The sequence below is a fragment of the Agelaius phoeniceus genome, chromosome 10 (assembly GCF_051311805.1).
Source record: "Agelaius phoeniceus isolate bAgePho1 chromosome 10, bAgePho1.hap1, whole genome shotgun sequence".
Lineage (NCBI taxonomy): Eukaryota > Metazoa > Chordata > Aves > Passeriformes > Icteridae > Agelaius > Agelaius phoeniceus.
This window is the reverse complement of record NC_135274.1, coordinates 23,958,870-23,986,646: the sequence shown is the minus strand read 5'-3', so window position 1 is coordinate 23,986,646 and position 27,777 is coordinate 23,958,870. Positions and strand designations below refer to the sequence as shown.

Below are 27,777 nucleotides of genomic sequence, written 5' to 3'. Positions count from 1 at the left end.
TCAGGTGGGTTTGTGAGCAGCTTGAGGTCTGTGGCAGCAGCCACGTTCCCCTGTTGATGTAGGGCCTGAGGCAAGCCTGAACTAGCTGGGAGCAAACCGTGGACATGTCTGGGAGCCTCCTCTGCACATCCTTCAGGGTAGCCATGACAACCATCCCTGGTCTGGAGAACAGCTGAGGATCTCACCAGCTGCTCCTGCCTCCCCTGGGCTGGGCTGGGGCTCAGGGGGCTCTTTGTGGAGGGGAAGTTGGGTTCATTGTCTAAGCTCTGTTCATTTTCTGAGCTGTTATTGTTAGTTAGGTGGTGCCTCTCTCTGGTATTTATTGGGAGATGTGATTGCCAACAAGAAATCATTCAGAGTAAAGGTGCCTGCAGCAATTCTCATATTTACCAACTGGCAAAGCAGCAGTGGCTGAATTTCACCAACCTCACATCCTTCCTTGACTCACCTGCCACAAGCATGGCACTGTTCTGGTTGGGTTTGGGGGGAAGGAGAATCCCCCAGTTCCTGCCTGTATCCACAGTGGGTTTTTCCCCTGAGCCAGCAGGTCTTGTTCCCTGAGCAAATCCGTCTGTTGCTTTATCAAGTTGTTCTGCCAGACTTGTATCTGCTCCTGCAGCTGCTCTTTACAGGAGACAATGTAATCAGTGCTGTTACCACACTTGTTTTCCTCCCAGGGTTTTTTTTTTTGACTCACTGATCAGGAATCAGCAGTTTTTCTCATTTGTACTTCCCACACCTTTGGTGTTTAGCTTGCAGGTAGCCAAGAGTAATCTCGAAGGCAACTAATCTTAGTTTAGTCTCTGTGTGCTGAGGAACCAAGGCAATGTATCACAGCTTTATTTTGTAGGTTTTTAAAGCCATAAATTAGTTTCTTTATAAAACCCTCTGTAAAGGTGTAAAAGAAAAGGAAATTATAACCCATTTTTTCAACCTGTCTGACAAGTACAAGGTACTAGAATTCAACCCTTAATTGAATTTTTGGCACCTTCCTACGCCGAGTCCAGGTCTCGCTGTTTCAAAATCCGTGGTACCTCATGTCTGTGAACTCAGTTGGAGTTTGTTGATAGGATATCTCAAAATATCTCAGCTTCCAGAGAGCTCCTGCCCCTTCTGCATTTCACTGGAACCGAATAGTTCAGAGTTTGTGGGTGTGAGGGGGCGAATTTGTTCTGCTTCCTCTTAGTCATCCCAGCCTTATGCTGGGGAAAGGCAAGAGCTGCAGAAGCAGTCCTGTATTTATCAGATGAATGTTTTTCTTCAGCCATCACAAGGATGGGTGTCCCTTGTGCCCATGCACATCTGGGCTGCCCCCAGGGCAGGCGAGCAGCAGCCCTGAGCTGGCTGTGGCCACGTGGGGAAATGTGCTGGGCTGAGTTGTGGGGCTGCTGATACCTTTCCAGCTGTTTTCTGAAATGCTGAATTAAAAAGTTTCCTGGGAATTGAACCAGGTGGACTTCAGTGCCGACACCTGCTGAAGCATGGATATCTGGAATTTTGTTTTAGTGTTCCATCACTGTTTTTTTTTTCCCCCTGAGAACAGTTGCAAGCCAGAACAAAACTGATATGCTCTGACAAACCTCTGTAGCAAGTGAGGATTTGTGATACACAACTGTTGTTCAAGAAGAGGCTGTGGGAAGGAGAATTTGTTTGCACTGATTCCTTGATTGCCTGGTAGGAGAGAGGTGTTCATGCATCAATTGCTGAAATCAAACAAAATTCAGAATCTGTCTGAAATGAGCAATTCATACCTTTGGCCTTAATAACTGTATGGCTGAGGAGTGAAAGCATTTTTAACAGCTTTTTTAAAATTCTTATATTTAGTCAGTGAAGGCAAAATATACACAGCAACATGTGAAACTGATGATTGTTGATTTATAAACATTGTTCAGTGGGGACATTGACTCCTTTCCCACTGCTGCAGGATTATTTAACCAGATTGCATTGATGCAGATCAGCAGTGACAGACTGTACTGGGGATGTCTGAGGAAGACAGAAAAGACTGAGTAAAATTTTGATGATACTCCCAGGGACTGTTTAAGTTTCTGGATGTGCATTACATAATGTTCAGCTTCATTTCCTTCAACTTGAAGTGTGTTTGTGAGTAGGGTCCAGGCAGTCCAGAGATGCTCTCAGTGCTGCTGCAGTGACAACCCAGGGTGCCTTGGGCTCTGACTGGACAGGGATGCTGAGGAGCTGCTGCTCCAGAACCAGTGCCAGCTCCTGGTGGGACCCAGCCCTCCTGTGCCTGAGGAAGCCCAGACCCCCAGAGTAATGCAGCCTGCAGTGAGGCAGGATCAGAGGAGCAGGAACTGCTCTGGCTGGAATGGTAATCAAGAGCTGGATTCCCAGCTGCCAGTGGAGCAGTGTGAGCATGAGCCAGAAGTGTGAGAGGAATTGAACCGAGGAATTTACCACAGACATCTCCCATTAGAGGGATGAGAGGAGACCATTTTCACTCTGGGAAAGGGATTGATCTGTGGTGTTTTACAGCCTCCTCCCCACTGACCAGCACCTACAGATCTTTAGTTTGCTTTAAAGCCCCTTCCCTTGCATTGGACTCATTCATTTGTGTTTGTATTTTCACTTTGGAGAGCATTGCCAGCAAAGGAGCTGATAAATTCTCTGCCTGTATCCATGTGTTCATCCCTGCCTCCCTATCTTCCTTTCCCCTTGGTGTCTGGATGGGGAACTTCACTGTGAACTCCATTAGAAAGCATCTCTAGACTAAAATGATGTGGAAGAGCAGGAGGGGAAATCAAAATTGTTTGGGTTTAATTCATTCCTACTGGGAACTTCTGTTCTGCACAGTTCAGCCTCTTGTGCTGCCACCAGTGGGATTTGGCTAGTTAAAAACGTAACTTTGGTACTTTGTCTTGTTAAGAGCATTTCAGTATAAATTTTATTTCTCTCCATCTATGTACTTACTCTATTTTCTGTCCAACTAAATAATGAAAAATAATATAACATAATTATTTCACATGAGGAGCTTTTGGTGAGTGGTCAGAAAGAAATACGATTTTGATTTGTATATAATGTTGGGGTTCCAGCATTGTCTAATAGCAAATATTTTATTAGCTTTCAGACAGTCTGACCTGCATGTTAAACACTTAATTAAGATGTATAAATTTCTCCCCTCCTTCCCCTGTGCAATTATTTAAGCCTATCTGGCAGTGGTACATAGGACAGAGATCAGTGATGGAGTGCTGAGCAGCTGCCTCTGCAACTGCAAGGCTGGGGAACTTCCCTTTCTGAGAATTGCAGATTATTTCACATCTGTTTGAACCACGTCAGGTCTCCAAGTGAGCTCAAGCTGCTCTTGATGCAGGAGTGGAAAGCTTCAGCTCTCTGTGTAATTGCATCCACACTGAGCTGCACAACTTGTTTGTATAGATTAGTGTGGGAGAGCTCCCAAATTTGGGCTCATCCTCAACAAAAGCAAGATGAGCTCCTGCTTATCTATTTCCTGAGCACCATTTTTGGTGCCACTACAGACCTGTGTGATGGAGCTTTGTTAAGCTTTTCTTGCCTTGTGCAGCTTTTAGGATAAGAGAATAATACCTGGGCTCAGTCTATCACGGGGATGTGCTGGCTCAAGCCTTATGTAACACTGGCAGAGGCATGCTCCAGGGCTTTATTTAAATAAAGAAATCTACAATGCCCACCATCACAGAGAAATCCAGTTATTTTCTATACAGAAACCTTGATATCCTTAAGTCAATAATTTATAAATGGATAGGTTAAAAAAAATGTACTGCTATTAAGTAAGCAGTTTTGTTGGGGAAGTTTGTGGTGTGTTGATAATGTTTGGGGTTATAAATAGTGTCTCAGTGTTGCTGAAATAAATAATGATGGTCAGACTGGTGTTTTGCACTGGGCAGCAGTGCTGGGTAGTTCTGTCAGTGCACTGGAACATGCAGGCAGAAGGATTAAAGCTGGTGCTTTAGAATTCTATGACTTTTCTGTGCTGTTCCTAAATAGAATATGAGCCTTCAGTGGACATTTTTGCTGTTTTACTAAGAATCAGAGGAAGCTTGATCAAGTAATCCACAGAAGTGAAGTGATGCCACCATAGATAATTTATTGGGAATTTAAGAAGGATAACATTTCTTACATATGTGGAAGGATGAGAGGCAGGGGAGAGGCAAGGCTCTCCTTCTCCCCTGAACCATGTGGGATTGCTGCACTGGTTCTTCTCTTCAATTTTCTCAGTTCAGCACTGAACAAAAGGCTGATAGAGGCTGGGGGACAGGAGGAATCTTAACTAGTGCTGGCACCAGTGGCTGCCAAGGCACGTGTGTGTACCCTGTTGTTCTTTGTATTTTCTCAGCAATAAAATGCCAGTAATAACACTTAAATTATGGATCATTCAGCGCCGTGTGAGTGAATTAGATAATGCTACATAGGCCTTTGAAGATGAAATGCAGAATATAAATGTTGTATAAAGCTCCCTTTGTGCCATGTCTATAAAACCTGGTAATGCAGCCCCAGCATTGCTAGGAAGCATAAGGAGAGGCACTTGGGCTGCCTGCATGCAAATGGATTGTGTGGAGCAGCAGCGTTCACACAAATCTGGGCTGTGCTGCCGAGCCCTGCAGCCTGGCACAACAACTTGTAAACACTTGTGGGTAAAGCCCTGAGCCTTGTCCTGTCCAAGCCCTGCTTCAGGAGGAATTGCTCTGCTGTGCCTTGGAGGCAGAGGGAAGGACTTGAAACAGGAGCTCTGCTGGTTGCTGTTTCTCAGCCATGCCAAGGTAGCACAGAGTTTAAAGGAAAATAAAAAAGGAAGGATGAAGTTACACATTCCCTGCTCCAGGAGCTGGGATTCTACTATCAGTGGCTGTGTGAGCTAAACTGGGCTAGAGTGAGAACTGTTGCTTACCCCAGAGCATTTCAGCAGAGCCTGGGGGATGGATTAGTCAGAAGCATCACCCTTTTTTAAATTTAGTTTCCTTCCTTGTTCCCTCTGGTGGATCTTTCTCACTGTACAGTACCTTTATCCTCTGAGTGGGGGTTGATTCCCAGCCAGCAGAGCTACCCAACTTCTCACTGTTATTTACTAACAAAAGGGGGTTTATTTGGTAACTGAGGCATGATTGATTTTCCTTTTTTTCTTTCAAAGAATTTTTGGCTGCTTGCCACATGTTTTGCAAGGGAGCAGGATCTCGGAACAGTAACTTTGTCACGGGTGTCAGGGAGCTCTCTCACAGTGCTTGAAACTCTTTTACCTGTTGGGGGCTTCAAGTGACTTAGATAAATAAGTTCCATCTTACTAGAAGGTCAAATGAAAGAAATAGCTGATTTCTGGGTTTTTTTGTGGAAAAGTGCAGAAACACAGCCAGTTCCAGGTCAGTGCTGCTAAACAGCCACAGTTCCAAAGGGAAGGAGGGAAGAAGGGGTTGCTGTCTTTGGGGTCTTTTCTGTAGAAGCTGTGAGTGTTTTGTTGGTCTGGGGCTGGAAGATTTCACAAACATACCATTACACAAGGGAGGAGGTTATTTTTGTGTGAAAATACATCATCACTTCTCTTTTAATAGTGTCTCCTCCAACTAACTGCACTGTGCATTGAACTCTAGGGATTTTCTTCCCCCACAGATTTAAGATTAAAAAGTTGATTACTCTTCTTTATGTCAAGTTGAATTTTATATTATCCAACAACCTTATTTTTGTCTCAAATTCATCTTTCAGACCTTAAAATCTCAAGTCATGTATTTCCTTGGACTGCTGTCCCTGCTTGCTTTGCAAAGCGAAGCCTTCAAGACCAATTTTCCTGATGAAACCATCGCTGAGCTGTCTGTGAACGTTTACAACCAGCTGAGAGCCAGCAGGGAGGATGAGAACATCCTGTTCTCCCCTCTGAGCATTGCCATAGCCATGGGCATGGTGGAGCTGGGAGCCCATGGCACCACCCTGAAGGAAATCCGACACTCCATGGGCTTTGACAGCTTGAAAAACGGTGAGGCCTTTGCATCATTTATTACTTTTTGTCTTAGAGAAGCAGGAGCCAGGGTGGGAGCAGCCTGCTGATGTCTGTGGCTTATAAATCACTGGGTTTCTTGGTGGGCAGGCTCAAACTTTGGGGTTCTGCATGAGCTGAGAGGTGCTGACATGTCAGAACCCAGGACATCCCTCTGGCTGCCCTGGAGGACTTGAGACCCTGGCAGGGGGCTCAGAGACCTTGGCACGGAGTCACAGACACCTGTGCCTTTGATTTTAACCCATGGAAACAATTCCCAGCTTTGTGTGAGGAGTTACAAGCCACAAGGGTTTGAATAGAATGGTGGTTAACTTGTCACAGGGTGAAAACCTAGAATTTTGGGGATTTAGAATGGGGGTTCAGGAGGCGAGATGGAGGACAAGGAGAAGAAGAAGAAGAAAGACAGGACATGCCCAGATTCCTCTGTCTTACCAGAATTTCTGGTAAGATTTAGAAATGGGACCTGTAAGAAGAATTTTTAAAATTGCTTTTTTGGTGTAGAAAGAATTTCCATTGATAGCTTTGCTTCTGGTGGGACTCAAATGTCTCATTAATTAGAGTAATTATAGCTAGTAGAAAAAACAGGCTCTAAGTAATATGATCTTGGAGATTATTCCTTCAGATCTGAAGGTGTGTGTAGGTTTAGAAACAAGTTTGTTTAAAAAAATGGCTTTCCTTCTCATAAAACATTTTGGTGAATTTTCAGCAGAAAAGCCATGGAATAATTTTCCTTTCTGAACCACTGAAGGTGTTTTTTTTCCCTTCCCCAGGTGAAGAGTTTGCCTTCCTGAAGGAGCTTTCTGACATGGCAACTGCTGATGAAAGTCACTACGTGCTGGACATTGCCAACTCCCTCTACGTGCAGAATGGGTTCCATGTCAGTGACAAATTCCTGCAGCTGGTGAAAAAATACTTCAAAGCTGAAGTAGAGAATGTAGATTTCAGCCAAAGTGCAGCTGTTGCTACTCAGATCAATAAATGGGTGGAGAATCACACAAATAGTAAGTGCATGTGATCCTTTTGTGCACTTCCTGCCAGAAGTGTTTCTGCTTCCAAACTTGTGCAGTGGTGTTGGGTTGGTTCTTTTTGGCTTTCATCTGTTCTGTCTGAGACTGAAGTTTCTCCTCCCAGGAGAAAAATTCTAGTATTTCTATTTTTTCCTGTGTAGGAATGATCTGTCATAAGTAATATTAGTCATTGTTCATCATGTGGCATCTATTTGAATATTTGTTCTCTGGTCTTACCATCTGTAACATTTATTGAATGAGACTGTTTTAATGGTAGGCATTTTAATAGTATTTTAATTTATTTTTTACAAAAGTATTATTGCTAATGGCAGAAAAGTTGTCTGCAGAGGGGTTGTTGGCTTGTGCTTTGCATGTGTGGAGTATCACTCCTCCTCTGAGGAGCTCATACTCACAAGGTACTGAGAAACAGAATAGTGGGGAATAAAAAGCTAATTTTGAACCACAAAATCAGAGTGTGTAATGTAATATTTTGCAGTGTGAGGAAACGAGATAGCATGTTGAGAGGGTAGTTGATTTTAGGAACGCTGTCAACAGTTTCACAACACAAATTTGCAGCAGGGGAGTTAAGCACAAAATTACTGTTGTAAATATGCACATGGAGAGCTGCAGGAGGCTGCTTGGCTTGGCAGCTCCCAGAGAGGTGGCATTTCCTGGAGCCATGCACAGTCCCCATATCTGGGAGTCTCCTGGTGGAGGGATCAAAGCCTGTTCTCATTCTGGGTCCCCTGACCCACTCTGAAGGTTGAGATTTTGGGACTAATCCAGGGAGGTCTGGCTCTGCCACAGTTGTACCGCTGGGAATTTGAAGGGATTGGAATCACCTGGAAGGAATTAACACATCCCCATGGAGTCTGAGCACTTAAGAATCCATAATTCCTTTTGGAAAAGCACAGCTCCAGAGTGGAAAAGCACCTTCTGCGATGCTTTTATTCCCTTTTGAGAACGGTCTGGTTTGTTCCAAGCAGCCATTCTGTTCCTAACAAACTGCCCTTTCTCTCAGGCTGCAGAAATAGCTGGGTGGAAGTGATGCAGCAGATTGCAGAGGGTTTCCATGGTTGTGGTGCCTGGCTGAGGGAAAAGGGAAAAAAAGGGCCCACCAGGGCAGCTTGGGGGGCTCTTGGTGTCAGGTTGGGGTGGTTCCAGTCCCTCATCTGTCCCCTTCTCTCTGATTTCCCCCTTGGGAAAGGAGCACAGCACAGGCAGGTTTCAGTTCCAGCCTGTTCAGCATCTTGGGAGGCTTGGAGCAGAAAACAGAGCCATCAAAGGTTCCTCTGGGCAGGAAAATTCTTATCATTTCATGAATGTATGAACAAGCTGTGGCTGAAAAAAACATAAAGAAATATGAGTACCAAATAGAAGTCTGGAAATGTTTCCCTTTTGTCTTTTTCCAACTCCAAGTGAGTGTTGGTCACACCTCCCTCCTTCGAACATTCGAGATAAAATGAAGTACAAACAGCAACCCGGAAGAAATCCAGCCCTGTGATACACAAATTTCACACCAGTTAGTCAGGATCATATGCTCCAGAAAGCAGAATTAATTTGTTTTTTAAACCATGGATTAAGGAGTAATAATCAGATGGAGGAATGTGTTTATTTTAACACTTTGCATTTCGATGTCAGCTAAAAATAGAAGTGAGCAAGAAGGCAATCTGAAGGAGGCTGTAATTCCTGAAGAACAGTGACAAATCTGGTCAGTGCACCCAGTTTACCAAACTGGGAACGATTTGGGTGAAATGCAAGGCATTTGAGATGAGCTACAGCAGGTACCAGACTGCATTCTGATGTAAATGACTTATTCAGGAGTAGGAGCAAAGCAGCTGCCATGCTCAGCTGCTGTACCTCCCATGAATAGAGCAGATGCTAGATGGTTTTCCTCTTTTGCTTTTCAAGAGCTAATGCCACTGGAACAAATGCTGGGAATTTATGTGGATTTTTGCTGCTTAGTCCTGGCTTTGAATTCAACAGAAGATCGCTGAAGCTCCTACAGAGCTGGCCCAGGTGAAGCTGCAATGGGTGCAGCTTTAAATCAAGCCCCTTTAAATCGAGCACCCATTTAAGTGCTTCTTTGGATTGGAACCAAAGTTTGTACAGGTTCTGACCTTAAGGTGGAAGTGCTGCACAGTTTCCTAGCAGCAGGGTAAACATTCCAAATGTGACCCTTTCTCCACATGGCTTCCTTGTGGGGTGTATTTAGTAGTGATCAAGAAACAGTTGCCTAACACGTCCTTGATGGAAGGGTTTCCACACCTACACTGTGATTTAGGTTTACAAAACACTGGCACTTTAATTGGAGATTTAATGAAACATCTGAATTGGAAATTACATGTTAACACTGCTTTTTATTTTCCTGCATTTTTCAAGCTGCCTCAAGTTTGGATTTAATGCTCACTTTGACATGCAGACTGACAGCTGGGTTTCTTTTTAGGTATGATCAAAGATTTTGTGTCTTCAAGAGACTTTGGTGCTCTAACTCATTTGGCTCTCATCAATGCAATCTACTTTAAAGGCAACTGGAAGTCACAGTTCAGGCCTGAAAATACCAGAACTTTTTCTTTCACTAAAGATGATGAAAGTGAAGTGCAAATTCCAATGATGTACCAACAGGGAGAGTTCTACTATGGTGAGTAAGACCTTTAGCAATTTAGAGCTACTAAATCTTCACTTAATGGGTTTGTTGCAGTAATATCCACTTGTATTGTTGTCTCTTCTTCCACCTAGAATTTTTAATGTGCTGTTTGCCCAAAGAAGGGACTCAGAGGTTGTTTTTTTCCCTAATGTGTGTATTATAGCTGGTAGCAACATTTATAATGACTTGCTTGGTGCCACAGGATGGATTTCAGAATATTTATCCATTGGATTGAAGTTCTTTGCAATTCTTCAGCTAATCCTGCTTATCACAAAAATATTTTTCTTGTGCTGTGCTAAACATTCAAATGAGTAATGTTTGTTCTTTACTGTTGGACTGGTATAATAGAGGTTCTTTGAACAGCAGAACTAATGATCATTTTTAGTTGGAGCTTGAGCTCCAAGAGGGTTCTAAAATGTCTGGCAGCATTTTGCTGAATCTCATCACTAAAAAATCCTCTCTCCTGAATAACATGTCTGCCCATTTCCCTGAAAGTCTCAGCAGCATTAAATTTTAGGCTCTTCTCTGCCTAACCACTGAAAGTTATGTCCCAGAGCTGTGATTATCTACAAACTGTGTGATAGCTTGAGCTTGTATTCTTTAAGAAATCAAATGTAAGCCTCAAATTCTGTGATGAAGAAACCAATTTAATATAAAATTTTATATAGCCTAAAGAGGGTCATTTTTAGTTCCAGTATCTAGTAAATAGACTACAGACAAAAGCAAATAGCTCTAACAGGGTTTTTGTTGTTTTCCTCCTCTAGGAGAGTTCAGCGACGGCTCCAACGAAGCAGGAGGGATCTACCAGGTCCTGGAAATCCCCTATGAGGGGGATGAGATCAGCATGATGATTGTCCTCTCCAGGCAGGAGGTTCCCCTGGCCACCCTGGAGCCACTGGTCAAGGCCTCCTTGATTAATGAGTGGGCTAACTCTGTGAAGAAGCAGAAAGTGGAAGTGTACTTGCCCAGGTGAGAGCGTGCTCCCGTGTCCTGGAAGGGGGAATTGCATCCCCACTGCTGGAGGAGCAGAGTAGGGAACACCTGAGCTGTCCTGCTCGAGCCTGGAGTGATGCAGCAGCCACAGGAGGGTGGCTTTGGCAGCAGGGCCTGGGGATGCAGTGCAGGGGGAGGTTATTTCAGCTCTCCTCTCTCTCTGGAGAGCTCTCCAGAAAGCAAAGTTCCCTCATCCACCCAGAATGATGCTCAGAGTAGTGCAGAACTCATTATGGATAAGTTCCATTTAGACAGGAGCCACAGAAATATTGGAAGTCTGAACTACCAAATGTTTCATTTAGGTGCTAATTAGGTTTCCATGTGCTGCTATTTTCAGAAGTTCTAGTGGTGTGTGTCTGTGTTGACACCAATGGTTGAGTGTTGAGGGGTAATTCCAGTCAATTTTGGGTTGGTTTTTTCCCAGCTGTAAGAAGTGCTAGTTTTTTTCCTTAGAGCAGCAAAGAATAACAAGACATCAATACCAGAAGAGCTGAAATTTGTGTCAGTCCATTTGCAGCCACAGGCTGTGTGCTCAGGGCAGATTTGCCCACATACAGCATTTGGAGCTTTCCTGGAATCCTGCTTCTTCCACCTTCAGATATTTCTCATTCCTGTGCTCTGCCTGGCTTGGTAGCAGAGTTGTTTACTACCAAATGTCACTAATAATGTACAGCTGGCTCACACTGTCCTTTAAGTGATTCATGATGATTTCATGGAAGTGTTTAAGTAACAATAGAGCCCATCTCTGAAAGGAATCACTTCCACTTCTTCTGTTTTCGTGGCACTGTGCAGTGGGTACGTGGCTGCAGAAAAAATAAACTCAAGTGAATCCTTAAATCATTCAAACAGTTCTTTGATTTCAGGTGACTTGGAGATGTGAGCTTGTTCCATTTCACAGGTTCAGGCTCCCTGCAGTCCATCAGCTCCCTTTCCAAAGCAGAGACCACTGTCCAGGAGCTGAGCACAATAAACAAGGCCAGCCAGGATAAATTAGGGTGAGGTGGACTGGTGCTGTCAGCATGCCCTGATCCCAAATTGAGATGGAATCCACTCCCCTGTAAAGCTTAAAGGCAGAGTGCTGAGGGTCCAGCAGCATTCTGGGGCTGGTTTTCAGTCCCCTTAGTAAGAGTTCCTCTCTGATTTTAAGCCCCAGTTCCTTTGAAGAAGCAGGAGGAGCAGCCAAGAGCTGCATTGCAGGTTTTATACACACTGAACCTGCTGCTCTCTGTTCCTGGGATTTGTTTCTTGTTTGTTTTCTCTGGGAGCTTCAGGTCCCAGAGGCCTCAGAAAGTCCACTAAGACACATGGGAGGGGATTTTTCTCTTAGGCTGCTTTTGCTGCAGGCCTGGGCAAACCTGGGTGTGAAGGAGAAGAGAAATCTGAGGATTCCTCCATCCTTAAGCTTTCCTTCTCTGCCTGGGACAGCAGCCTGTGCAGCAAGTGCTGAAGTTGGGCATCTTCTCTCCTAGAATTTCTAGAGTGGGAGATCCACAGCAGATTATGGAGATCCTCCATTGATTATGGAGAAAATCTGTAAAAACCAGTTTCCATATTGAAGTATTTTGGGTATCTAAACACATGAATGACATTGAAAACAGAATTAATGGTGGTTATGACTTGGATTCAGTTTATATTGGTGATTTGGGGTTCTGCTTGCAGAGACTCCAGGGTTCTCTGTGGCCAGGTTCTCACATGGGGATTTGAGGCCTGGGGTTTGTGTGATCATAAAATGTCCTTATTTATTCTGCCTTCAGGCTGCTTGGTTCTTATCCAAGAACCCCAAAGAATGGGATAAACACCTGCAAATTCAGGCTGTACAGAGGCAAACACATGCTAATCACCTTCAGTGCTTTCAGCTTACAAAAGATAACTATCCTGAGCCTGGAATTGTGTAGGAATTCTGCAGTCTCCTGACAAAAAATCCAGAAATTAATTGCATGCTCCCAAGGTGTTGGATTCCATTAGGGATTCAGAGGTGATCTACAGGATTTTGTCAATGCTCTAAATAAACACTTCATAAATATTTGATGCTGTGACTCAGAAAGGCATGTTATGAAATGTGGCCTCCAGGCTCTGTCCACTGAGAAATTGAAAGCAGCACTGGAATAAAATTAAATTTTTATATCTTGAGAGATGCTATCCAATTATAAAGTGAACATTTTTTAAACTTATACATTTGTAATGGGTCTGAATGACTTGCCAAAGCAGAGTTAATCACAACTTTGCAATTTCTGTCTGCATTATCTGTGTGCAAATGAAATTGTGTATTATTCCTCTTAATGGCAAAGGAGAGATTTGTACAGAATGGTTAAATTATACTTCCTCATTTTCATTTCCAAATCATTGTTTCCAGCTTAACCCAGACTAAAATGATCAACATTTTAATCCACTTTTTGCATAGGAGTGAAACAGACCATGAATCTAATTTACAAAGCTGTTTCTCCAACATAAATTACTTGAAGAGCATGGGAGGAACTGGTACCTAATAGTGGTGCTACAGTTTGCAGATCCCTTCTTCAGGATTGTTCCAGTGTGCCCAGATCTCTGTAACAACCTTCTTGCTTTTTTTGTGCATTTAAAATAGCTTTAAAATCTTCAGATGGTGCCAAAATGATAAGTGGTGTTAGCTGAAGGTTGTTTTCCTTAAAAGAAAAAGCAGCAAGCACTAAAATCACTCCTCAAAACTCAATATAAATCCAAACCAAAATGAAGAAAAAAAAAATCCTTGAGCTTTCTGGTTTTACTTTTTAACCTGCGGTCCCAAGTCCCCTTTTGATGAGGAATGGGCCAGTGCTGGTTGCCCTTGAGACACAACCACAGAAGAGGCACAGAACTCCCCTGGAACACAATCCCACCCAATTCCTGCACATTGAGCCCTGGAAGGAAGGATCCTCCCAGAGAAAAACCCACAACCTGCTTGGCTTCCCCTGCCCAGAGCAGCTGCATGGTTGTTGGTTTTGGGGTTTGTTTTTGCCTGGTTTTGCTGTTAGTGGGGGCTTTTTGCTCTCTCACTTGTTTGTTTTCAGAGGATTAAATCCTGGAGGCTGCTCCTAGCACCTGGGGACAAGCTGGCTGAAATTCCAGCCAGGATGCTGGAACTGATAGCAGCTGGCACTGGGGCCTGGGTGCCAACAGTGCCTCTGTCCCCAGGGCCTGTTCTCCAAATGATGCCTCAGGTTTGGGCATTTCTGTGTTTCACATTCTGTGCTGCTTTAGTGTGTGGGTCTGAGCTTCCCATGAGGGGATGCTGAGCTCTGTGCACAGAGCAGGGAGACAAAACAATTCCTGCTCCAGCTGGGCACCAAGGACAAATGATCCAAATCTCAGCCCAAGAGCACAAACCCCGTGGGCTGGAGAGAGAAAAACAAGCAGGGTGGGACTGCAGGGGCTAAAGCTGGGATGGGACAATGAACTGCAAGGTGCAAATGGAGCAGAACTGATCCAAGGCAGAGAGCCCGGGAGCGCTGGTGCATTTTGGGGCCATTTTGGTTCATCTTGGGTGCAGCCCTGGCTGGGCTCTGGTGCTGCCCAAGGTGGATCCATGGAGGAGATGCTTGGAATGAATCCCTGCTTTATTCTGGAGCTCTGCCCAGCCTCTGCTCCAGGGCAGCCTGCACAGGGCATCGCCAGCAGGAATGTCAGGCCCTGCAGCCATTCCTCTGTTTGCCTGTCCTTCTGCAGGATTTCATCCCTTAGAGCCAATCTGAAAACCTGGAATTGTCTTGCTTTGGCTCACTCAGAACCCTCAGGAATTTTTGAAGTGATGGCATTTGGGATGAATCACTCCAGGCTGCAGTTCTCTTCTCCTGATGAGTAGACCCTGTACCTTCATCCTTCTTGGCTCTTGAGCACCTAGAAATCACAGAAAATTCAGTGTTTTAAGAGTTGCATGACACCATAGAAGATGAACACATCTTTATTTCTTTCTTAAAAGGCTGTAAAATAGAAGAAAAGATGGCCTGATGTGGAATGTTAATTCTTAACTACAGAATGTCAGTGACATAAATGCATCATTTTATTCTAATGCTTGTGCAAGTTTTAAATTGCATTAAAATGTCCTGATTCTCAGCTAAAATCTCCAGAGACTTGCTGGTTTCTCTACTTAATCTTCTCTTCAGTGTCTGTTTCTCAGATTTCCCTTTGTGGTTTTTAAAGCTCTCAGTTGCTAGCATTCCATGATTTTTGATACTGAAGTACTAAAATTAAAAGTATTAAAAAGTTTTCAGAGTATTTTTAGCATCAGGAGTACCTAAAAGATGGTGGGGGAAATCAAAAATGACCATCTGGTACATGATATGCAGCAAAGTGCAAATAACCAAGTGCCAGGGGTAGTACTGTGGAGCTCAGCATTCCCAGAGTGTGGGAAATGAGCTGGAGTGTCAGTTCTGTGCTCTAGGTTGTCAGCTTTGATTTTGGATATCATCCTCACTGTCTGGGAGGAGAAAATCAGAATCTGCACAGAAATCCTGATCTGACTGAGGGGTAACTCCTGCTGAATGTTTATGTCAAACTGCAGAGCCTGAAATTAAATTTCAGGCTGTGGAAGCTGCCCTGGTACTTTTGAGAAAAGGCTGGTCCTGATGTCAGCTGAAATATTGGAAATCTCATTAATAATTGATCTGTAACTCTGCCTGCTTTTCAGAGCATGTGAGGAAAGAGGGGAGATCTCTTTGGAGTGGGGTTTTACCACAAAACTCCAAGAAGGGCAGTAATGAGGTTTGTTTCTGTGAAGGGATCATTTGGTATCTGTACAGCTGATGTGGTATTTTGGGTGTGTTTTGTTGCTCACAAAAAGCAGGAACTCACCTCTGCAGATGCTGGGCAGCCCCTCACTCCTCCAGCTGCTCAGGATTTGCCTTTCCAGAGCTTCCAGGCAGGGATGGAGCCTCCATCTCCCGTGCTGTCCTTCCCCCAGGCTCTCCTTGCCTTTACAGCCCATCTGTTGGCTTTCCCTTTCCTCACATCCATGCTCAGGGAGCCTTTCCAGGTTTATCTTTTCCCTGAGCCTCTCCCAGGGCTGCCCCTTGCTCAGTGTGCAGGAGCATCCTGTGCCACAGCTGCTTTCTGGGTCACTGGCATCTCTGAGCAGATGGGTGTTTGCTGTCTGATGGTCCAGAGACTGAAACCCACCTGATTTCCATTTCTCTCTTACTCTGATACTCTGCACTTGGAAAAAAAAAAGGCTTTTTTTGCAGTTATTTTTCTTATTTTTTACTTCTCGTGCAGACTTTACTTGCTGCTTTCTTATCCTAATATTTCTTATAAATTTGACATTGCTGGCTCCTACCTAAATCATGTTGAAAGCTTGATGCGTTTAATATTGGGGTGAAATAAAAACCACAAAGGGAAACAGCTCTGAAAATTTTATAAAATGCATTTTAACAATCATTTGCATTCTCTGTAAAGTAGGTGCAGCTGGAAGTGGTTTTCAAAACGTTTCAATGTAAATATAATATAGAAGGAAATATTTCTGGGTTTATTTTCTGTGGAACTCTTTAGTGTGCACAGACAGGACCTCTGGACTGGACTGTACTAACCCTAGCATTGGGAATCAAGTCTCAATTCAGCTTTTTTAGGCTTTTTACCAGAGTCTCTAAAGTAGCTGTGGGCATGTTTTACAAGTGTGTTGTGAGAGTAAAAGTGGTTTTAGTTTTGAATCCTAAAGGTCAGGGAAATTTGATTGAATGAGCAGCTTGTAGACTTGTTACCACAGTAACTGGTGCAGGATCTGCCAGAACAACAGGAGAAGCTTCTTCAGTGCTTGAAGTTTTGTTGGTCTCTTCTGATTCTTTTGAGAACTTTCAAGGCAATAAAACCTCAAGCATCAGTTCCTGTGTTTTTATTCCATGCATGCCCTGGAACTGGTCTGGACAGAGTGCATGAACACTGCTGATGCCACCAGTGATTTATCAGTGCTGAGCTATCTCCAGATCCTATTTTAAGTCCTAAAATTATTCTCTGGATAATGATAATTCTGGATGATATCCATTCCACCCCAGATTTTTGGCATCTAGTGGCATTTCTAAGTTCATTATGAAAGTAGATTATGTACTGGATTTTTTTCAGGTTTGTGCAAGTGAGGAAGATCCACTTGACTCTTATCCAGTTCTGTTTAATGTCCAGATGATTCTTTTTTCAAGCTGCCAAGGCTGGTGCATGCCAAGGTTGGACATCTCAGCTCTCCATCAGCTGTGCCCTGCCCACAGCTCTGGGCCAGACTTCCACTAGAAGAGAACATGTTGTTCTCCATGGAGCTGGGGAGTTCATCCCAAGGAAGGAGATTGCACATGCATTTGTTTCTAGCATTTCTGTGCCCCATCACCAAGGACTGAGCTGGGGCTGACTCAGTGGCTGCAGGAACCAGAACAAAGCAGGGCAGCCTCCTACAGACCATGCTGTGTGCTGGACAGCTCCAGCCAGCACATTGTAAATCACAAATAATTCCCTGCTCATTCTCCAGAGCCCCCAGGGCTCACCCCTCACAAGGATGACACTCACTCTCCTGTGTCACCCTCTACACATCTGCTATTTTCTGCTGGGGGCTGCCATTACTAATATTTTTCTGCCATGTTTCTGTGTTTCTTCAGCTGTCCAGTCTCAGTCTGGCCATGCATAAAGGTGGTTTTTTTTTTGTTCTACTGACACCAGGCATAGCTTTTACAATGTTTGAAAATCACCTTGTAAATGGAACAAGCTTCTGCTTGTTTTCAGCTCTCCCAGGTTGCCCAGAATGTTGCCCTCAGGACAGATGTCAGTTTGTCCTTCCAGCTCACTAACCCAGCCTAGAGCAGGGCTTTTGCCAGGTTACACTTTACACTAACAACTATTTGTTTTCCCTGCTCTTTACTCACAATCAAAGCCCAATTACAATTGTGCCACCACACTAATTAGAAGCTGAATCAGCAATGCTTCATAATTATATTCATATTCATAGCTGGTCTTCCTTATATTATCAAAGTGAAAATGGAGTATGTATCTTATTCCTCCTTTGCCAGCAGCTCTCTGGGAAGTTCTGCTGTCCTTTGCCTCATTTGATATTCTGTTCTGGTATCTGCACAATTAAATTCAGGTTTTAGAGAAAACCTCTTGTGTAAAAAGTAAGCATTTCCATTAGCTGCTGCATAATTTTGCTCTGCAGTTTTATGGGCAGGGGGCTGCACATACCATTAGCATATTTTTGATTGCTTCTGTATTAGGAAAAATCCAGCTGTGAGTAAACTCATTTGTTTATAAGCATTTTTTTTTGGAAGGTGTCACTAGCACTGGATCACCTACTTTGCATTATTTATCTTGGTGTTTTCACCTAGAAAATTTAATCTTCTAATAACAGTAAGTAGTGCTTACATCTGGCTTTTTGTCATGTTCTCTTCCATTCTCCAGGTTCACAGTAGAACAGGAAATTGATCTGAAGGATGTCTGGAGAGGTCTGGGAATTACAGAGCTGTTCAGCAGCAGTGCTGACCTCACTGCCATGTCTGGTAAGAACTTCTTGTCTTGTCTCTCAAGGCAGATGAGGGAATACATTTTTTCACCTGGGAAAGTTCACTCTGAGTGTTTCAGAGCTGGGTCTGATTAGAGATGGAGACCAAGTGTGATGCCCTGCAAGAGGCAGGCACAGACTGGAGCAGGGCATGGCTGCAGTGCCCGGGTGGGATTCACTCCCCAGGGGGGGCACTCTGTGTCTCCAGAGCTCTTTGTTCCCAGCATGAGGAGCACTGAGCTGTTGCACAATTAATTCTTCTCCCTACTGTGATGGTGTTCACAGGGGTCCCAGGATGAGGGAAGAGATGAGAATGTTGACTCCATGTATCAGAAGGCTTGATTTATTGTTTTGTGATCTATATTATATTAAAACTATACTAAAAGAATAGAAGAAAGGATTTCATCAGAAGGCTGGCTAAGAATAGAATAGGAATGATAACAAAGGCTTGTGGCTGACTGAGACAGTTCAGACAGCTGGGCTGTGATTGGCCATTAATTAGAAACAACCCCATGACCCCAATCCCAGATGCACCTGTTGCATTCCACAGCAGCAGATAACCATTGGTTGCATTTTGTTCCTGAGGCCTCTCAGCTTCTCAGGAGGAAAAATCCTAAGGAAAGGATTTTTCTGTGACACCCCAGATACCTGGAAGCAGCACAGGAAGGAAGAGTTTGGAGATAAAAGCAATTTAGTCCCAAATGCCACCTGCATTCAGCAGAAGTTGAAATATCCAATACCTTCAAAAATCCATGTGGAAGTGAGATATTTATGCTTTTAATACCTCCTAAAGCTGTCCATGGAGTCACAGCATGGTTTGGGTTGGAAGAAACCTTAAAGACCATCTCATGGCACCCCTTGCCATGGCAGGGACACCTTCCACTGGCCCAGGTGCTCCAAGCCCTGTCCAGGCTGGCCTTGGGCACTGCCAGGATGCAGGGGCAGCCCCAGCTGCTCTGTACCGAGGTGGGACCTGTCTGATTTTTGGGGTTTTTAGCTCCATGTGTTGCTCCCCAGCCATCCAGCAGCTCCTTGGCTGGTGGGAAATCCTGTTCCCACTGTCTGACCCTGGGACAGTCACTCCTGTGTGCCTTGGTCCAAGCACTGCTCATAAAGCAAACCTCCCTCCCTCCCTCACACAGCAGTGGTTGTGATGTTCATAGCCTTCCATTTTTGCTAAATTTGAAATATTCTTTATAGTTTATCATGTAGCTTATTCCACTGGTTTGCCCCCTTCACTATTCCAGTGAAATTGAGGAAAAACTGGCTTTAGCTAATATGAAAAGAGTTGAAATAAATGAAAAACCCCTTTTTCAAAGAAATAGCAGTTTTCTGAAGAAAAACATGTTCATTTTCTCTGCCAGCTCAAAGAAAAGTCAGCTTCCCTTTAAATTCTGGTCTATTTATAGGAAATTATTTACTTGAGGAAAAGCTCCAAGGATAATGGAAAATGCACAGGGAACCACAAAGGCAGCACCTGGCTTTTATTTAGTTCCATGTAGAATTCATTTATATATCAGGGACATCAACTTATCAAGAGTTTGGCAGAAAGAACCACATGCTTGTGTCTTAATCCATGTGACTAATGATTTATTTAAAGTTTTGTATTTCTGACAATTGTACTGTACAAAATAAACACCATGTTCTGCCTGGCTGAATTAACTCCTTGCCATTTAAAGATTTCCGTGTTATTTAAGTATAAAGCAGTGTGTAGAGAAAATTCATGAGTTTTACTGTAGCTTTCCTGCTTTTCACTGAAAATAGGTTGTTCTACCTGGGCATGAAAAGGTTATTTGTAAATTAAGAATGAAAAAATGGTTTTGAAGTAATGTCTTTAGTGAAAACCCCACAGTTGATACTGTCTAAATGAAGTTTTAAGTAGTTAAAATACAGAATGCTTTCCTTCTTTCTAATTTTCATCATTTAAAATATGGATGGAGGAGGGGAAAATAAGTCATGAAGACAAATTGTTTAAAGCTGACTTTTATAGACACCTGAATGGGACATCAGGAAATGGAAGCTGGAAGTTTATGTGGATCTCAGGGTCACCCCTCTGGAAAATCTTGCACTTCATGAGATCTTAAATGCAGATATTTCAACAAAATCTTTAACTGGACACTTAATTTAGGAAGATATAAATCAAATTAAATCTAAAGAGATTTTTGAGCGATTTGGTTGCATTTACAAATCCTCTCCCCCTGCTGTGCTGTTGCTCTGGCATTGCTGCCAGGAAAAGCCTCCTGCAATTTCAGCAGCAACCCAAATCCTGTCATCAGCTGCAGGCAGATTGGTGACCTCAGCAAAATTCTCTGTGGCTTTAGTGGCTGTAAACCACATTGCAGGATTATTTTTCAGTATTCAGAATTTTTTGCTGTTTCCCCCTCAATCTGCAAAACGGACCCAGGAGGACCAGCTGTGCCCTCTGGAATGTCTGGGCTCTGAGCAGGGAAAGTGTTGCTGAGGTGCACTTTGCAAATGTTGCAGCCTGGCAGGAATCAGGCTCTGTGCCAATTGCCACAGGTGAGTAGGAGGACATTCCCCTTGGGCTGCCAGCTCTCCTCTATTCTGACTCTCACTTTCAGCTACTTGCATCTGATTCCATCAGCTGTCCAAAATAATCTTGAAACAACCTCTGCTGTTTGAGATGTTACCATTGTGACTTTATCACATCACATAAATTTGCTGCTTGAGTGTTTTAACACCACTGAAGACTTAGCACTTGAACTAATTTCAGTGCTAAAACTCCCCTTCCCCTTCAAATGGTTATAATATTTCTGGCTGTTTTATAGAGCCCTAAAAGCAGCTGCTTTTAATGCAAGGTGACCTGGGTGAGCAGTGAAGGGATCTCAGTGACTTCCTTCTCAATAAGAAGTAGTTAGAAGAGCATCAGTCCAGTAAATAACTCTTGGAAGTCTTGACTGACATCCATATAATTTTTCTGGGACAGCCTAAGCGAGAAGAGCCAATAAACCCACATGGTATTTTTTTTAAAAGATGAGATTTGCAGAGCAGCCAGTTGGCAGCTGAGTGGGAGTCTGCAGACATATGGAGATAGTGACAAATGAAGTGTGGTGCCAGCAGAGTCGTGCTCATTAGGGGGCAGCTGCAGCTCCCTCCCACTCCCCAGGGGTCAGCCTTCCTGCACAGAGCTGAAACTTGGCCACCACATCCACAGGGGACTCCCCTGAGGTGTTCACAACCGAGTCAGGAAAATCCACATTTTTCTTACGGAAATCCACGTTCAGAGAAGCTCCTGGAGAGGAAGGAAGTGATGGGAGATGCTCATGGCAGCCCCACCTTGTTCCCTGTGAAAGCCATAAGGGAATGTGGGTAATCCTGAGGAGATGGAGAATTGCAGCCAGGGATGGGACAGTCCCAACCTGCAGCAAAGGAAAGGCTTGGACTCTCAGGGACAACATTATGCTTTCACAGGAAAATAGATTCATTCACTGCAGGGAGAGATGAATGAGAAGGATGTGATAGCAGCAATATAAAGAGAAGAATCTAGAGAAAGTAATTTGGGATGTGGAATTGCTCTTTTCATCATCCAAGGACAAAGATATCCAATGCAGCAAATGGAAAACAAATAGAAAGTGCTTCTCTCATGGAAAACTTAACCACAGGGATCTTTGCTGGGTGTTCCTTGAGATTGGCAGGACTGAAAAAATGAAATTGCTCCAGAGCAATCAGAACTCTCTATACTGCACTGAATGAAGGCACTCTGTGGATAGAAACCTGGGTTAGGCTACAAGGCTCATGCTGGTGAGAGGATATTTTTCTCTTGGAAGTTGTGCTGCAGTTTTCATTTACAGGGCTTTTTGTACCTTCTTGTGAAGCAGCAATTCCATAGCTGGAATTGTACTGGGTGTACTGGTCTCATCTGCAGTGGCACTTTTTGTGTTCCTGTCAACTTAAAATGTTGCTTTTAGTACTCAGATCCTGAAAGCTCTCTCCTTTTATACCTGATGGCAAATGCTAGCAGTGTTTGTGCTCTCAGAAATAGGGGCTCTGAGCCCACCAGGTGGAGACCAATCTTCTGAGGTGTATTTCTCATCAGGAATACACCTTGGAGTTCCATCAGCACCACCGAAGCACCACCAAACTATGCAAAATAAAGCACTGGAAGCAAAAATGTGGAATATTTCTGTGAGTATTACAGGGCACAGGACCAGGCTTCAGGGCTGCAGTAATAAAGAAGTGATTAAAATACATGGTTAGGCTAAATGGGTGTTCCTCCACTTACTATGTTTTGTTGAACGTAAAAATGTGTTTGGGTTTAAGGTTTTTGCTTAGTGTTAAAGACAAGTGGGTGCTGCATGTGCCATGTTTTAAAGGAACAGGGTGCAAACTCAATCCCAGCTCTCAGGACAGCCTTGCTGAAGGCTCGGGACTGAAGTCTAGACCTGGTACCAGTTTCAGCAGCCTCTGTTTTACTGCACACAGTCCCTGAGGGGATGATCTGGGGCTTTTGCTGGTGAGATTGAAGTGCAGCAGCTGAACTGGGAGCTTTAATTCAGCGCTGAGTGTACAGAGCAGCAAATGAGCTCTGCTGGGGAAAGACTTTTCCAGCTGCTGCTCCTCCTGCCTTTGGCTTGCTTTGGCATTACAGCTGCTGAGGGTTCCAATAGAGCTGATCCTTCAGCATCCCACCAAAACCTGTGAGACATTCAGCAGGAGCAGGCTGGGACTGGAATTAAAATACTGACAGAGAAGGATGGAACAGAAACAAGATTGAAAATAAACCTAGCTCTGTGGTGGTTCTTGCAATAAATATTCCCCTTCAGCTTCTTGTAAATATATAATAGAAGAAAGAAAAAACCTCATTTTCCTGGAGGAAGCCTGTGTTGTACCTAGTGCAGAAATGAATTTTTTTATGCCTGTAATGTCATAATCTTTTTTCCCCACTAACTGTATTTAAAATCTTGTGTCCAAGGGCTGTTTTTACCCTCTCTTTATACACTGTGCTCAGCTCAGGGCAGTCCTGAGCTATTTTAATATCCATGGTGTAGGAGAGCACTGCAAATCTGAGCGAGGTAGATGGTGCTGTTAAAAGGCATTGGCAGAAGGTGTTTTAATGCAAGAAATCCCTTCTGCTGCCCTGCCTGGTGTAAAGGTGGATAATGGTGTTGGGGTTTTGGCAGTGTTTGGGGTGGGTTCTTTAAATGCTTCAGTCTTCTTGTTGAGCCACTGGCAATCTGTTCCCCTTTCCTCTGCAGATAACAAGGAACTTTACCTTGCAAAGGCACTTCACAAGGCATTTCTAGAAGTTAATGAGGAAGGATCAGAAGCTGCTGCTGCCTCAGGTACCTGACTGAAAAGCAGAATTAAATCAAATGTCTGGGAATTCTCTGCTAATTAATTTTTTACAACTGATTTGCTGTGCGGGCAGGAAAGCTAAATAGCAGCATGGAGACACAGCATAGCAAGTGTGCTGCTTGCAGAAGAGAATTCTGCAAATCAGAAGTGTTGGCATTTTTGTAACATGTTTTACCAGGAGTTTTGAGCATCCTGTGAAAAACCTCTTCTCTATTTTCTGATTGTCAGGAGAGTAGAGTCTGCAATCTATGTTTCCTTCGTGGAACTTGAGCAATTCATCATTTTTCACCTGCTAATTGAGATGGTCAGAGGCATTTGATCCAGGAGAGTCAGAGGGAGATGAGGGTGGTTGTGGCAGCTGCATTTTAATAAGCTCAAGTCCAGGAAAACAGGATGGGAGGTGCTGAATGCACAACCAGAGCTGGTCCCTGTCAGTTCTGGGGGCTGGTGCTTGCTTTACAGATTGGCACATGAAAATAAGTTACATTTGTTGCCCATGTGTATCACTAGGTGATTTCAGGCTGCCTCTTCTTTGCCAGCCTTTGAGGAAAGGAAGAATTGCTTGCCAGGTCTGGGTTGAATTGTGCCCAGCTCTCTCTATGGACATGCTCCAGTCTTTATGAACAGTGGAGTGAAAAACTTTTAGAAGTAAATGAAACACCAGGAATTAGTAATAACATCCTGGAGAAATCCATGCACCTCCAAATAAAAGTAACAAACTCTGCCTGATTCATAGTTAATTTTACCTTCAGCTCTGCAATATTTAAAAACACCAGCCAAGAGCTGCAGGATCAGCCCATTTAATTTTTGCATGTTCCCTGGTCATTAAGGGTTCCCTTTCCCTCTCCACTGTGTAAAACACAGAGCTGGTGAATGCAGTGCACCTCCCTCTGTGAGTGAGCAGCACTCACAGCTCCTCTGAACGTTCTGCATCTTAAAATCTGTATGCTGCTCCCTCAGCCTGGGAGATGGCAGCACTCTGCATTGTTAATCATCCAAAGCCAGAATAGGCAATTACTCTGCAGGCCTCTTTCCTTTTCTGGGAATATTTTCCTGCTGGTTTTGGTGTTGAGGGTGGCACCTCAGGGGCTGCACAGAGGCAAGGGGAGCAGGAGAAGGGGCAGAGCTGCTTGACAAGGTGCCTCTGTTGTGTTTCCTCCAGGAATGATTGCCATCAGCAGAATGGCAGTGCTCTACCCCCAGGTCATAGTGGACCATCCCTTCTTCTTTTTGGTCAGAAACAGAAGAACAGGTGAGAATATTGCAGACTTCTCTGAGTTTTTCACAGCACATCTTCAAGCAGTCAAAGGAAAATTGCATGTTTTGACCAATGGGCTGGGCCTGTATTATGCATTTCCTTAGTTTGTTTTAAAATACCCAATATTGAAAGACTCACCTTTTCCATGGCCCCTGAACCTTTCTCCAGATAAAACACCAACATCTGACATAACCCTGAAAAACACTCCCAGAAAAGAAAAATTCACCATTTCTGTTGTGAGAGCAGTGTTACTGCCCTGAGTATCCATAATCCTTGCACTCCCTGGGAGCCTGGCTGCAGTCAGCCCAGTGAAATGTGCTCCCAGTACCAAAGGATTTGCATAATGGAGGCACATTACAGCTGGGAATGATTCTGTTGTGCTCTCCAAGTGCTCTGTGGCAGGTGAGGGATGAGAGCAGCACTCCCCAGCAAAAGGGGCAACAAGGATTAAGTAATTCCTGAGTCTGGTTTTTGTAATTTGCTGTAATGATGTGGATGTGACTGGGTGATAAAACATTGCTGTGCAGCCACAGGGGTTTTATGGATCTGCTTGGGGAGAGTCACTTGTGGGACTTCATTCCCACAAACTTCATTCCCAGCAAGGCAGGATACCAGCTCTTAGGGGTTTTTAATAATAAAATTAAATAAAAATTAATTATAATAAATTAAATATTATTATAATAAATTAAATATTAATTATAATAAGATAAAAATAATTATTAATAAAAATTAATAAAATTAAACATTATTACTGTTGTAGACACATTAGACAGAAAATATATCTGGAGAAGGGTACCTGGCCTTTATTGCTACTCAACATCCAAAAATCTCCCCAAAAAGAAAAGTTCAAATCAGGACAGAATAAAACTTGCTCACTTTGGGACAGTTCTTAAAATTGCAGAACCCTTGTTGCATGTAGAAGGAGGAGCTGCCAACAGCTGTAGCTAAAGCCTCAAAGCTTGTTAGTAATCCAGAAATCTGGGGTTGGAAACCTTTTGACAAAATCCTGTTGGTTGCCCTTCCCCTCCAGACAAGCCCGGGTGCTCAGGTTTGGTTGCTCTCTTCAAACAGGGCTCCTGAGCCATTTCCTGTAGCAGGTCCTGAGACTTTTGTTCCTGTAGCAATCACACAGCGCAGCTCTCGAGGTTATTGTTGGTATTCCTCACCTTAAACCCTCAGCTCCTCCTGCTCCTGACACCTTTCCCTCCCTGCTTCCCCACTTTGTCCACAGGCACCGTGCTATTCATGGGAAGGGTGATGCACCCCGAGGCAATGAATTCCAGCGGCCACGACTTTGAGAAGCTTTAACTGCCACCAGCCACCAAAAGGAGGAGATAAGCACATTCAGTTTGAAGTTAATATATTTAAGGTTTGCTGTGTTTTCCCCCAAGACACTGTTTCAAAACGCTTTTGGATCTAACTGTGTGCAAGTCAGTTCCCAGAGGAAAGCTTACAGTATTAAAGTAATGGTTCTGTTTCTGTCATTGTGATTGCTGTGTCCTTAAAATAAAGTTGTGTACATGTCAACAATTGTTTCTTGTTCTAGAGAGTTGTAAAGCAGGAAACTGCAAATCCATTATTTGTAATTTTTTTACAGTCCAAAGACTGACTTGATCAGTGAGCCAGGAGCAGAATGTGTGCAGCTCTGAATAATGCAAATGGCAAAGCTTGGTGGGCATTTCTAGAGCTGAAGAAGCACATGTGGACACTGTGACCTCCTCCTGTCCCTGGCAGAGCAGGAACATCACAGCCTGTGATGCTCTGCTCAGCACAGCAAATAAATGGAATAACTGAGCCCAGTGGATTTGATCCTTGCCTGTGGTAGACTTTGTGTGAACTGTCCCACGTGATTCTCAAGTGCTGCTTTTTGGATGCTCCTGCATGTGGCTGCCACTGCCCCCCTAAGTGTTGATGAATAAAATGATGCCAATAAAACCCGATCGCATGAATATCCGAGACCTGTCAGTGTAGAAAGCTCTGTGTGTGACTGAAGTAAAGGAGTTCACCAGTAATGCCATTGGTGTGGACATATTTTTTCTCCCCCACAGCAGTGATACTCTTGAATATCTCATTTCAGGGCTCTAGAATGTTCTTTCTCAAAAAACAAACCCACCCCGACTTCATTTTAAGCGTCTAAAAATGTTCGGTTCGTAAATAAAAATCGAAAGGAACAACATCCTCCTTTTCATTTCCTTACTTTTCCCTGAGAACAGACTGGCAGGGAGGAGAATGACACCCAGCACAAGGAAATGTTAGCAGGGGAATTAGTTGCTGTTTCCATTTGGAAGAGGAGGAGCAGTACCCACTGTCAGCAGAGAGACGTGTAATTATTTCCTCTCTCATTGTGCAAAATACAAAAAGAACAGAGGTTATTAGAAAGGTGAGAGAGAACAGGAGGGAAAGGAGGGAGGAGCTCCATTGAAACAGATGATAAATACAAACCTTTGGATAATAAATGGGTTTTTCTCAGTCAATAGGAGTTTTCTCTTTAGAATTCTATGGGAACAAATGCATTTTGGCTGAAGTGCAGTTATAGGCTTCCCTGGCACTCACTCCCTTCTGAACAGCAGAGATTCTGCTCCCAAAGTTGTTCGTGCAAGGAGAACTTCCAGAATGTGACACATTGTTCCCTCTTTCTGCTGCTGGTGCGGGTCAGAGCAGGAGTGAGGGATGTTCTCTGTGCAGGCTGGGAACGCTCCCGTGGACAAAAGGGCTTTGGAACCCATTTCCAGCCCTGCCCCTTGAATTGTTTCACAAATGGGGTTCCTGAGTGTGTTGCTGGTGCTTATTACCTTGCTGTATTATAGCCTGGACTTGGTGAGGCAGCTTTTGTATTCAAATGTAGATGGAAATGGTAATTTTAGCTGTGTGTAGCTAAAAGTGTTATGCTGGGGAGGGAAAGGGGAGTGCTGCTCAGAAGGAACAGGGGCTAATTTTACCAAAATCTGCCTTACTGCAGGTAAAATGAGCTTTGGTGTGGGTTACACAAGGGCTGGTTCTTCACATTTAAATAACTCTGTGGACATCCCCTCATGCCTGTAAAAGTCACCATATGCTGAGGATCTCCTGTGGGTTATCTCAGGGGAACCTGGTTTTTAG

At 43.8% G+C, this 27,777-nt stretch overlaps 1 protein-coding gene across 1 annotated transcript in view; it reads left to right on the top strand.

The window, feature by feature from the left end:
• The window catches only part of LOC129124409 (neuroserpin), a 45,541-nt gene extending 18,851 nt beyond the window's left edge, over positions 1-26,690 (top strand). The window contains exons 2-9 of the mRNA XM_054639386.2: positions 5,689-5,956; positions 6,748-6,978; positions 9,431-9,625; positions 10,396-10,600; positions 18,005-18,102; positions 23,321-23,407; positions 24,583-24,672; positions 25,910-26,690. Coding sequence (XP_054495361.1) covers positions 5,707-5,956; positions 6,748-6,978; positions 9,431-9,625; positions 10,396-10,600; positions 18,005-18,102; positions 23,321-23,407; positions 24,583-24,672; positions 25,910-25,986 — 1,233 coding nt within the window. The 5' untranslated portion in view covers positions 5,689-5,706 and the 3' untranslated portion in view covers positions 25,987-26,690. The remainder of the gene's footprint in view (positions 1-5,688; positions 5,957-6,747; positions 6,979-9,430; positions 9,626-10,395; positions 10,601-18,004; positions 18,103-23,320; positions 23,408-24,582; positions 24,673-25,909) is intronic.
• Positions 26,691-27,777: the final 1,087 nt, after the last annotated feature.